Below are 13,111 nucleotides of genomic sequence, written 5' to 3'. Positions count from 1 at the left end.
TTTATTATGAACAAAATTTTTGCGGTATAAATTTCATTTAGAGGTCTTTCTGTTTTCAAGACTTAACTTCATCTGTGCCGTACTAAAAGAATCAAACATTTTTCTAGGAACTTAATAATTAATTTTTACACTAATTTCCTTTTTTAATGCTTGTTTTCATCATAAAACCTATAAGATGTATGCTATGAATATGTACGTATGTTTTTTATCATACTATTACTCCTGATCCTTCAAAACGACAGGAGTTCAAGTACCAGAATTATTGAAGTATGAAATCAATACAAAATGGAAATCAGTCAATGTATGAAGCAGTGAGAGAGCAATTCTGATCAAGCAAATGTGCAACTTACAAGTACAACTGCCAGAAGCACAAAGATATTGGTAAAAGGAGATCTTGTCAAATTGCTGACAAATATGAAGAGATAGAAAGCAGAAAGGCTTAGATGAAATGGTGAAAGAGTTGGAGAATTGATGTGTCAGAGAGAATGCGTACTGTTCTTTCAAGCAAGGATATTTTTGTTTTTTGAAAATATGGCCTTAAATCTTATTAATTTGAAAAATTAGGATGACTCAGAAATGATGCAAAAGAAAAGAACAAAAAAACAGGTGACTCCGTATTGTCTAGCCCTGAAACCATATCTTTCTGAGTTCATGTGAGAATGCATTACACAAGTGGCCAATTTCCCATCTCCATTTGAAAGTGATGGTATCTCCTCAGCACATAGAAAGTCAATAGAGATGGCCTAAAAGGAAATGCAGCAGATGTAGTCATACAACCATTTAAGGAAACACTGCAAAAATTGCAGGGTGAAAAGATACTGAATTACGGAGGTAATCAGTTCGGGATCTGTGTTATCATATTGGGAGGAAGGTAATGATGAATTGATAATAAATTCTTGGGTTCAAATCAAATTCTACGTTTCCCAACTTCATATCCTAGGTTTTTTAGCGAGCATAAAGGCCCTTGTAAAGTCATCTTCTGCTGCCATGATGTTTCCCAGCTTCAGCATCTCAGTTCCCTCTGCAAAATTATTCAATTTCTTCCGCCTTCAGATAAGCAGGTTATTAATGATAAGTTGATATTAATTCTTTTAAAGTTTGAAGTTCCTTTGAGGCCACTTTGAATTGCTATTTTTTTATTGTTCCCTACTATGCTACAGATTATTGTTGTCTTGGACTTCATTGCTGAACAATTAAATTGCCTCAACAGTGGCTAAACATATAGCAGAGAAGTCTAAGAATTGCCTTCAACAAGCTATTCGTTCATTTGAGGCTATTTGGCAGACAAAGTAAGCGATATATAAGTTCAAATTTCATTCATACTAGTTACTGCACAGACAGTCTTACCAAACTGATGTAGTTTCAATTATCCGTGCTGATGTTTGCATGAGGTTAAATTTTTCATTTCCTCCTTCTTTCTTTAAGAAAAATTAATCTGGCAATAACTTGTACATGTTATACATAATATAGAATACTGGAGCCCATTTTGATGGAGATAGATGTAAGATACCAACAACAAAGAAAAATTTTCTAAGCCTTCTGCTCAGAGAATGTAAGCAGTTTGAACTTTTTTGTGATAGTGTATTTTGAGATCAGCCTCTTTAAGGCTATACAGATATGCATGTAAGTTGCAAACAAAAAGACCCTGCAACTATAAGTAAAGCATTTTGTTTAACAGAATTCATAGCGAAGTTCATGAGCCACTACTGGTGTTATAGAGGAAGCCTAAGCTAATGTGTACTAGCTCCAACCAAAATTTCCTATATAGACTTTACCATTATCAGCAAGCATGCAGTAAATTAGACACCTTGTTAACTAAAATTCCTTTGCCACCGTTGGAGGAAATAAGGAAGGAAGAATACAATGTTGAGCCAGAACAGATATGTGCTGATGATGCTTTATTATACTTGCATGAATACTCAAGAGCTGGCTGCTTTACTATACTTCCATGAATACTCAAGAGCTGGCTGGAAAGTTTAGGGTCACCAATAGCTACTTCAGAGTTTTATCAGATGCTGAGCCACATCCCAAATGCAGCATATTCAATATTGATAAACCAATGAGGAGGCCTAAAAGTTAGATTACTCAACACAATCTGAAAAGAAAAAAATGATATCCTAGTGGAGCCAGGCTGATCACATGATTGTTGTTAGTAATGTTCACATATTTGTTTCTGTCATAGAGGACTTAGATGCCGATGTGTACATCTCTAAAAATTGTTCTATAATGACTGCATAAATTTGCAGTAGCAATTTAGCTTTCCCTTTGCTTAAAATCAATAACCACCATGGATTTTTAATGAACATATATCTACAATGTTTAAAAGCTTGTAAATTATTGTATTCTTGCATACATTAAAAACAAAATTTGGGATGTATAAATTATACATCCAGAGTCAATATATATAATCTGAAGCAACTTACAATTTGTACGGCCTAAAAGTTCCAAGTGATGGCAAACCAGCCTGGTCTTGCACTTGAATTTTTGCTCTACGTTCATATCTAACTAAGAATTGATAAGCAAACAAATAGATAATATCATCTATGACTTGCATAAATTTGTATGGAATGAAAAAGGAAAAAGGCTTATACTCTATTGATGTCTCCAGCAGGAGACCCTGTAACCTCACCAAAACCTCCATTTCTGGTGGGTGTTGGGTGTGAGAAATGGCCAAATGCAATAAAACTTCCTGTCCAATTGTGCCTTCTTAATAGTTTTTTCTTCACATGATCTGGCAATCTCAACGTATGCCTATCTTCCTCTTGTCTTGTTCTAAGTATTGAGTGTCCTGTTGTGTGGCACCTTGAAAACTTCACAAATTTTTCACCTCTTTCACTCTGTTTAAATATGGTATTATTTTGAGCCCCTTGCTCAACACTTTCCCCTCTGCATTCTTCCCCTTCATCTTCTTTAATAACAATGCTCACTGCATCTTCTAAAGAAACATTACTAATGTCATTCATGGAATTGCTACGCACAAGCGGTGGAGATTTTTCAATTGAAATGTTGGGTAAATCAAGATCCCTACGGCAAACCGGGCAGGTTTTATGAGAACCAAGCCAAAGATCAATACATTCTTGATGGAAAGCATGGTAACAAACTGTTAAAAGCCTCAGCATATTGTCATCCTCAAACTCTGCCAAGCAAACAGCACATTCCAAACCATACTTTTCAGGACAAAAATCTTTAACAGTTGAGTATTCAAATGTGGGAAAAGATTGTACAAGTGCAGGATCAAGTCCTTGATTTACAAAGGAAGAACCAACGACATTCCCTGAGGGACTACTTCGATTATTCATTGAGTTAAAAATATTTTCCATGAAACACCTACAAAAGTATATGACAAAAAATCCCACGAAGAAAAACACAAGAAGAGTTACAGTTAAAAAAATTACCACTGGAGGGGATGAATAATTATCTGGTGGCTGAGGGTAAGGATGATGTGACGACATTGAAGGGTGGCCGGAGAGTGGAAAAATCCGGCCTTGAGTCTTAGCATGGATGAGAAAATAACAATCAAAAGGTGGCTGTTGTGGTGGTGTGATAATTGTTACTCGGTTTAAGAGCAGCAAAAGAAGAAACCAATGCAATATGTTTGTGTGCAAATGTGATAGTTTACTTAATTTGGAAGGGGGATTCATGTGGGGTGGGCGGTTGATGATGGAAGAAATTGAGCGAGTCTTACTCTTTGTGAGAAGAAGGATCATCAGGTAATCTCTACACCATATACTTTTGATTTACATTTTCATGTGGTTTGTAACACTTTCATCCTTGCTACTGCTTTCAGGATTTTGGAAAATGACAAGCACACCCAAAAACTTATCAAACTTTATTTTATTTATAATTTTATTATATAAAATGGGTAATAAATATCATTTTTGTATAATTAAAATAATAAAACTGAAGAAACGGGAATCGAAAATAAACCGTGACTTATAAAATTATTCAATCTCTTGGGGGTGCATTTGCCACTTTCGGTCGGTAACGCCCTTGGGTGATGAACTTGCCCCAAATATTTAGGGAATTGATTTAGACCTAATAGTGATTTGGCAAGAGGACTGATGTCTACCCGGTTTAAGTGAATTTTACTGAAATTGACCATTTTTGGTAGTTTTCAACTCCACGGTTCAAATAAGTCATGATTTTCGCAATAAAAAATTCGTATGATAATTTGTGTTATTAGATCATATGTATGTCAATTTAGGTTTTGAGTTAAAAACTTTTGATTCTAATTTAATTCAAATTAGAATTATATTAAAATTGTTTACCCTAGTAAAATCTTTTAATATTTAGGTTGTTTAATACAATATAAATTGATACAAAATTATCTATTATTTTTATTTAAAGTTTTAAATTTTTCACCAAATTACTTCAACACATTATTAATAAAACAAACATTATAACTTTGTGTCTTGTTTACAAATAATCTAAAAATTACATATCAAAACGTTTAAAACACGTCAATAAACTCATTAACTAAAGGGAAATTATTAATTTTGGCCAAATTACCCATACATTAAGCAAAAATACCCAATTTCTCTGTTCATAAGTAAAAAAGCCCAATTTTTCTATTCCTAAGCAAAAATGCCCTAAACTTTTTTTAAAATATCAAAATTACCCTTCACCACATCTACATAAACTCTCTCTCTCACTCTTATTACACACACATTTTATCTCACTCAAACACTCACTCTCACTCTCATTTTTACTCAATATCAATTAATACAGGTTGATTCGGATGAAAGAAGTTTGTATTTCTGAATTCGAATAGAAAAAAGGCTATTCGTGGAAAAAAAGTATTTATACAAATCTTAACCTAAAAACTTAATTTTATTTGTTAAATCTAGTTTATATGTCATGTAAATGAGGTATTTGAATATTAGATAATAATATAGGGGCTAAAAGCAATGTTAGAGAAATAGGGGGTATTTTGATATTATACAATATATAAAGAATTTAAATAATATGTTAAGAATAGATAGGTATATTTTGATACAAGACAACATACAAGGGTGTTAAATATAGTATTAGATAATTATGGGGGATCAAATAAAATGTTATAAAAATATGAGGGGCACTTTGATATTAAATATTGTAAGAACATTATAAATGAAATTTTAGGAATATATAGATGTATTTTGATATGAGACAGCATACATGGGTTGTAAATGCAATGTTAGATAATTATAGGGGGCAAAAATATATTAAAAAATATAGGGGGTATTTTGAAATTACATAATATATGAAGGATTTAAATAATAGGTTAAGAATAGATAGATTTTTTTGATATAAGAGATCATAAAATGGTGTTAAATGAAATGTTAGATAATTATAGGGGGTTAAATAAAAAACATGGGAGTATTTTGATAATTCATAATATATAAAGGATTTAGAAACATGTTAAGAATGAATAGATGTATTTTGATAATAGGAAACATACGAGGGTATTAAATGAAATATTAGATAAGTATGAGGGGTTAAATGAAATGTTAAAAAATATAGGGGGTATTTTGATATTAAACATAGTAAGAAAGCTTTAAATGAAATGTTAAAAATAGATAGATACATTTTGATACAAGGTAACAGAAAATGTTGTTAAACAAATTGTTAGATAATTATAGGGGGTATTTTGATAGTAAACATTATAAGAACATTTTTAATGAAATATTAAGAATAGATAGATACATTATGATACAAAATATTATACAAAGGTGTCAAATAAAATATTAGATAATTATAGGGGGTTAAATAAACTATTCAAAAAATATAGGGGGTATTTTGATTTAAACATTGTAAAAAAATTTTAAATGGAATGTTAAGAACAAATAGATGTATTTTGATATAAGATAACATACGAGGGTGTTACATAAATTGTTAAATAATTGTAGGGGGTTAAATTAAATATTAAAAAAATATGAGGGGTTTTTTGATGGAATAACTTTAGTATGAATAATTTCTTCATTTCATATTTATTGAAATGAGTTGTTTGAGTATTTCTTTATTTCATCTCATGTTTGATAGTAACATCACTCAAATCACATATAATTACTTTCGTGACAAAATTATTTAAAAAATGAAATAAAAAGGATATCCATATATAACGATAGATAAAGTACATTGTATACATACACATATACAATAAATATATACATAAAAACATATGAAGAATGATAAATAAATAATGAACTAACTAAATATACACCTATGATCTACTTGATACAGTGAAAATACAACTATGACACTAAACGTCGACGTATGGAAGTGGACGACTCTTGGGAAAAATCGACACTCCGTGACAATGTCAAACATTTAAAAATATGTAATATAAACACGTCACAGTCACTGGAGTCTTCCCTTTATTGAGGGACAACTATCGCTCGATGTAACACGAGGGGATCACGTCGTGGAGTCTGCCCACAAGCGGTCCAGAAACTCATCGCCTCTAATAATACGAATATGAAAATCGTGTACGGTTGCATCCACTCTTTGAGAGACCCCATATTCCTTGAGTATGATACCTCCGAATCGTACACCGTAATCGATCACTCACGAAAATCTATAACTTTGGCCACCCAATGTGCGTAGTCGAAGTTTATAGGAATGTAAATATATCAACAGTGACAAATTAAAGTTGATTATAAATTAATTCAACATAAAATGTAATAAAAATACTATTATACTATACCTTATCGATCATCCCCCATGGTTTGTAAAACAACCCAGGGTATAAGCTGTCTCAACCATCCTCGTGAAAAGCCCCGAAAACTGAAACTCCTCATCCGGTGTGGTCTGCCAACTCTTCCAGGTCATCTCAATATGTCCTACGAAGAATGTGCGGACAGTCGTTCAACGTTGTGATACGGTTGAACGGTGATCATCTTGATGTCGACGTAATATAGTAAAAAAGGAATCCATATGCTGAAATGGTTTAAACAATTTCAAATGTGTTAGTTATTAACGATTGTATCAAACTTTTAACCAAATTATATAGTGTAAACAACTTACATCATCGGTCAACCACTCACACAACTCTACTACAAGCCGCCAAAAACTATCTTTTGACTTCGACCCGATAAAGTAAATATCATGCGAGTTAGAAGCCGTAACTCTGGTGTACCACGTGAGGAAAGATTCCTTACGCTTTAAGGCAGAGGATGGAATGATCTTGAGTTGTCATTTCACCCTCACTTTGATTGGATTTGTATACAGGGTGCGAACAAGCAGACCCTTCCGAACGATCCAACCGTGTGTTGTACGAATCAGCTGCAAGTACATACAACTATCAATTCATTATTTGATCCTACGTAACAATTATGCATTAATCGATTAATGTTACCTTCTCCATGTATGTCGGAAGAGGTTTGACTGAAGAATCTTGAATCATGGTCAAGTCCACCATACGTGCCCCGTCGACGGACTACAAAATTGTAATTTTGAAAATCTCAGTGAACAATATGTATGAATATTTATATACTAATTATAATTTATATACATCAATATGGATGGCCTCGAAAACGTCCTCTTAGAAGTCCTTCTCCTGTGAACTAATATCCACTGTCCTTTTGCTGGAGCTCGGGATATCAACAAGTAACCACAAGTGCTCGTCTTGAAAAAGAGACAAAACATTGTTCAATAATGCATTATAACTAGAAATACAAATCGATCAATAACATTTCTTAAAAAAACATAATCTCAACTTCCAGGGAAGGTGTTTGGGGAGAACCCTTGATTGATAATATCTTAATGTCGGTCCCCTATATGCATGAAAAGAACAAAATGGTAAATGATATTTCATAAAAAAAATATAATATCTATAATAATTTTCATACCTTAAGTTAAGGATCTAAAACAAACAAAGATCTGACAAAAAGACCTTTATGATGAAGACCCTATATGAATATATAAAATGAATTAATCGATAACAAAACAATCATAAAAATAAAGTTTCATTGATAAGTGACATACCTCAGCTCGGACAGGTGATGCAACAGAAGGGTCAATCGGTGCCCCCTCCTAGCAACTACCTTAAGGTAATAGTAATAATAACTTAATCAGTGACATTTTATATATAACAATATTATAATATAATAACAACATTTAACATTAAATATAATTTTGAAATTAAATACAGATTTCATGTGGTTGATTAGGATGGTATTATGGTATTAATGGGAGAGGTCGTCCTGATATCGTCATCCCTCTCCTATACGAATATAATTATAATTGTTAGAATAATAACGAAATACAATTTTTATAAGTAATAAATTAGATGTGGTTTTACAACCTGATCGATGAGGGCTAGACATATACGTGTGACGATATCCTCCAAACGAGTCATACGATCCTCGAGTCAAGCCACATTGTTGTGTAATCGATTCATCTGTGAAGACATATCGTTGCGAAAACTAGGTGATACTGATAGGGGACACTCCTTGGCGACAGGATGGGTAATACAATCCTCAACTCCATAAGGTTTGTGTTCAATGGGCTTTGAACTCCAAGGGGATAGATAGGCTGCTCCATAACAGGAGGTTGAATAAACTCCTCAAGTGTCTTAGAAGTCTCGACGGGTATATCTGAATGTCCTGAGACTAGAGCAACCTCATCTCCTATCATGAGAGGAACCAAAGATGATGTGGAGGAATCAGTATCCGGTAAATTGGTGTACTCGCGAATGTTAGCATACCATGGTAAACCTTCCTCCATCGGTGACAGAAGAAGCAGGAATGTGACATCATCCTAATCATGAAGATATATAAGTCGAAATAATTACAATATTCAGTGAATTAATCGATTTATTAATTAACGACTACATATCGGGGGACTAGTGAAAATAATGTCTATATGAGTCTAACTAGGAACGTTTCGCGTATGCCACCTAAACATCCGTGGGGACGCATATATATCAATTTTGTCAACCCAATCGTACAAGGTGTCCAATGTCTCATATATTCAATATTGCAATATAATCATTAACAATTTAAATAAATCAATTCATATTTTTGCCAATTAATATATATAATCAATAAATTAAAACTTATCTAAAATGCGAAAGGAAATTCGTAGAGGTCGTATTTACGCATTTCAAGTATCCGTCCGGAGCACACTCTGTCACTCGCCTGTGACATAGACTCATACGTCATTTGCCACACGGCAACACCCTAAGGGTAGGAATTAAACTCATCCAAATGGTTAGAATTAAACTCATCCAAATGGTTAACCAACTATATGTATTTCGTAGATTCCTTTTTTCGTTGATCATTCCCTAACAACACCATGTGAAGGATATACAACAAGGCCATCTTGACGGCGTCAATATCGTTATCCCCCCATGACCTGACCAAGAAAACACGCTTTATGTGATAATACTGTACTTTTAGACAATCCTGAAAGTATGTATCTCTGATCCTATGTCTGGAGGAGCGAGGAATATATGAGAAAATAACAGTGTGTCAGCTAAATGAAAGACCCATCATCAAAGTAAACTCAAACGGGCTAAATCTAACATAAACCCTACTAACCCTAAACTATAACTCGTCTCTAACGGAGGGCCAATGTAGCTATCGTAGTAGAAATGCATGAACCAATATCTTGAAATATGTTCTCTTAAATAGTTGAAGCTGATATGGAGTCAATGTAGAAGTAATCCTAGATAATGTGGTGTACTGTGCACGACATATCACATCTACCTGGAAGTGTCTAGACTTATCAGAGATTCGTAGCTCGCCTTCAACACATTTTCCTTTACGAGAAATATCCTGCAAAAATTTTATAAAATCATAAGACATTCATAAAAAAACAAATATGTAAACAAATGTAGTAATGGAAAATAACATAAAAAGATAAAAAATAGAAAACAATAAAAAAAGAAATGACAAAATTTAAAAAATAAGAATTCATTATCTTGAAACGGTGAAAATAAAAAAACATAACTGAAATTCGAATTCAATACGTTGAAATACCTTAGAATATCAACAATCAAAAAATCGTTCAGAAATCTAAAAAAATATGAGTTGATATATCCTAAACTGGTGAAATTCAAAAAAACAGAACTGAAATTCAAATTATAAATGTTGAAATACCCTAAAAGGTCAATTATCAAAAAAACATTCGAAAATTTTTAAAATACGATTCGATATATCCTAAAACAGTGAAATTCGAAAAAACGAAACTGAAATTTGAATTCTAAATGTTGAAATACCCTAAAATGTCAACAATAAAAAAATCATTCGAAAATCTGAAAAATACGAGTCGATATATCCTAAAACAGTAAAATTTGAAAAAACAGAAATGAAATTTGAATTCTATAAATTAAAATACCCTAGAATGTTAACAATCAAAAAATCAACCGAAAATTTAAAAATACGAATCGATATATCCTGAAAGAACGAAAATCGAAAAAATAGAATTGAAATTCAAATTCTATACTTTGAAATACCATTAATAGGAATTTATTCTCCTAAAACAATGGAGTTCACAAAGACTCTAAAAGGGAAACAGGTGCTAATATTGCTAGATAACAGCGCAACCCATAACTTCATTTCAGAAAAGGTGGTAACTGAATTACAGATTCCTATTTGACCTGCCAGATTCTCAGTGGTACTTGGGGATAATCAGAGAGTGAAGGGGCTAGAGAGATGTGAGGAAGTGAAGCTAATGGTTCAAGGGGTCCGAATAATTCAAAATTTGTTTCCTTTCAAATTGGGGGAAGTGGATATAACACTTGGAATTGATTGGCTTAGCTAACTCGGGGAGGTGAAATCAAATTGGGGAAAGCAGACCAAGAAGTTTGAATGGAACGGACAAAAAATAGAGATAAGAGGAGATTTCTGTGAGGACCTTACTGAAACTTATCACCAATGGGAGTGACAGGTTTTGCCTAAAATCAGGGGATGAGACCAAAATTTTGGACACCGAAGTTGAAGAAATTATGTCTGCCTTAGTACCTTTGCTAAGTGAGTTTGATGACTTGTTTAGAAAGCCCCACAAAAAAGGAGAGGGACCATGCTATCCGATTAGTAGAAGGAGCGCAACCACCAAATCTGAGACCTTATTGTTACCCACATTTCCAAAAAAACGAGGTTGAGAGAATTGTAAAGGAGATGTTAATGGCAGGCATAATACGATCTAGTATGAGCCCATACTTAAATCCAGTGTTGTTGGTAAGGAAAAAGGATGAGGGTTGGAGATTCTGAGTTGACTATCAGACATTGAATAAGATTACCATACCCGATAAATTTCCTATTCCTACGATTGATGAACTTCTCGATGAGTTAGTTGGTGCAGACATTTTTAGCAAATTAGATTTACGATCGGGGTACCACTAGATTCGAGTTAAGGAATCAGACATAGAAAAAATGGCTTTTCGAATGCATGACGACCATTACGAATTCTTTGTTATGCCATTTGGGTTGTCTAACGCTCTAGCTACATTCCAAAGTTTAATGAACAACATATTTTGCCCCTATTTGCGCAAGTTTGTGTTAGTCTTTTTCGATGACCTCTTAATCTATAGTAAAAGGATTGATGATCATCGACAACATCTTCGAAAAGTATTGGGTTTGCTACGAGCTCATCAATTTGTGGTCAATAAAAAAAATGTGAATTTGGCAAAGACAAGATGAATTATTTGGGTCACATTGTGTCAAAAGAAGGAGTTGAAGCCGATCCTAGAAAAATCAGTGACATGCAAAATTGGCCACCACCCCATGACTTACGAGACTTGAGGGGTTTTTTGGGCTTGACCGGGTATTACAGGAGGTTTGTACGTGGATATGGGAAAATTGCAAACCCTCTAACTAATTTATTAAAGAAAAATTCTTTTAGGTGGAGTAATGAAGCATAGGGAGCTTTCGAAGACCTTAAGAAGGTCATAGTGACTGTCCCTGTTTTGGCAATACCTGACTTCTCTAAGGAGTTTGTCGTCGAGACTGACGCATCTGGATCGGGGTTAAAGGTTGTCCTTATGCAAGCTAGAAGACTTATCGCTTATTTGAGTAAAGCGTTATCACCTCAGAATAGAGGAAAATCAATTTATGAACATGAGTTAATGGTGATTGTTATGGCTTTCCAGAAATGACGACACTATTTACTGGGACGACATTTTCAGGTGAGAACAGATCAAAGAAGTCTTAAGTTCTTGATCGAACAAAAGATAATTGGACATGAGCAACAAAAATGGCTAGTGAAGATGTTTGGATATGACTTTGATATTGTGTATAGGCCAAGCTATCAAAATAAAACAGCAGATACATTGTCGAGAAAGCCAAGTAATGAAAATAAATTGCGAGCAGTGTCGATCCAAGTCCCTGTTGGCGTAGATGAAATACATGAAGAAATGGTTAAAGATGATAAACTTCGTCAGATCATACAGGATTTATTGAGGGGCTTTAATTCTCATAATGGATATAATTTAAAGAATGAGAGTCTGCTTTACAGAGGTCGAATGGTAGTGCCACGTGATTCCAAGTTGGTTCCACTTTTTCTAATAGAATTTCATTCATCTCCAATGGGTAGGCATTCTGGCTTCATTAGAACATACCAAAGAGTTTCTTCAATTCTTTATTGGGATGAAATGAAGAATGACATTAAACAATTTATTGCTGAATGTGAGGTTTGCCAATGAGCCAAATACGAAGCTACTTCTCCTGCCGGTTTATTGCAACCTCTCCCCATTCCTTCAAAAATTTGGCAGGACTTATCTATAGATTTCATTACGGCGCTGCCGAAGGTGAAAGGATTCGACACTATACTTGTGGTGGTAGACCGATTAACAAAATACGAGTATTTTATCATTGTACGTCACCCTTATACAGCGAGAGATATCGCTGGTATCTTCTTCAGAGAGATCGTACGGTTGTGCGAGTTTCCTCGCTCTATTGTTTTGGATCGAGATCGTGTTTTCATGAGTAGCTTCTGGTTTGAAATATTTAAGGCATCAGGTATGACACTTAAATTTAGCTCGACCTACCATCCCTAAATTGACGGGCAAACTAAAGTCATAAATCAAAGCCTAGAGAATTATCTCCGATGTTTATGTTTTGAGCGACAACGATCATGGCTCAATTGGTTACCCTGGGCTAAATATTGGTACAACACCACTTTTAGTGCA

At 33.9% G+C, this 13,111-nt stretch overlaps 1 protein-coding gene across 1 annotated transcript; it reads right to left on the bottom strand.

Annotated features, from left to right (window-relative positions):
• Positions 1-2,420: 2,420 nt before the first annotated feature.
• On the bottom strand, positions 2,421-3,684 carry LOC123222347 (RING-H2 finger protein ATL29-like). The gene has a single exon (XM_044645048.1). It carries the CDS (start codon positions 3,639-3,641, stop codon positions 2,586-2,588), a length of 1,056 nt encoding a protein of 351 aa, XP_044500983.1. The 5' UTR covers positions 3,642-3,684; the 3' UTR covers positions 2,421-2,585.
• Between the last annotated feature and the right edge of the window lie 9,427 nt (positions 3,685-13,111).

This window comes from Mangifera indica, chromosome 8 (genome assembly GCF_011075055.1).
Source record: "Mangifera indica cultivar Alphonso chromosome 8, CATAS_Mindica_2.1, whole genome shotgun sequence".
Lineage (NCBI taxonomy): Eukaryota > Viridiplantae > Streptophyta > Magnoliopsida > Sapindales > Anacardiaceae > Mangifera > Mangifera indica.
The sequence above is the reverse complement of the archived record's forward strand: the minus strand, read 5'-3'. Positions and strand labels throughout refer to the sequence as shown.

Coding starts and splice junctions, on each gene's coding strand:
- LOC123222347 (XM_044645048.1), bottom strand. CDS start 3,641: ATGAATCCCCCTTCCAAATTAAGTAAACTATCACATTTGCACACAAAC.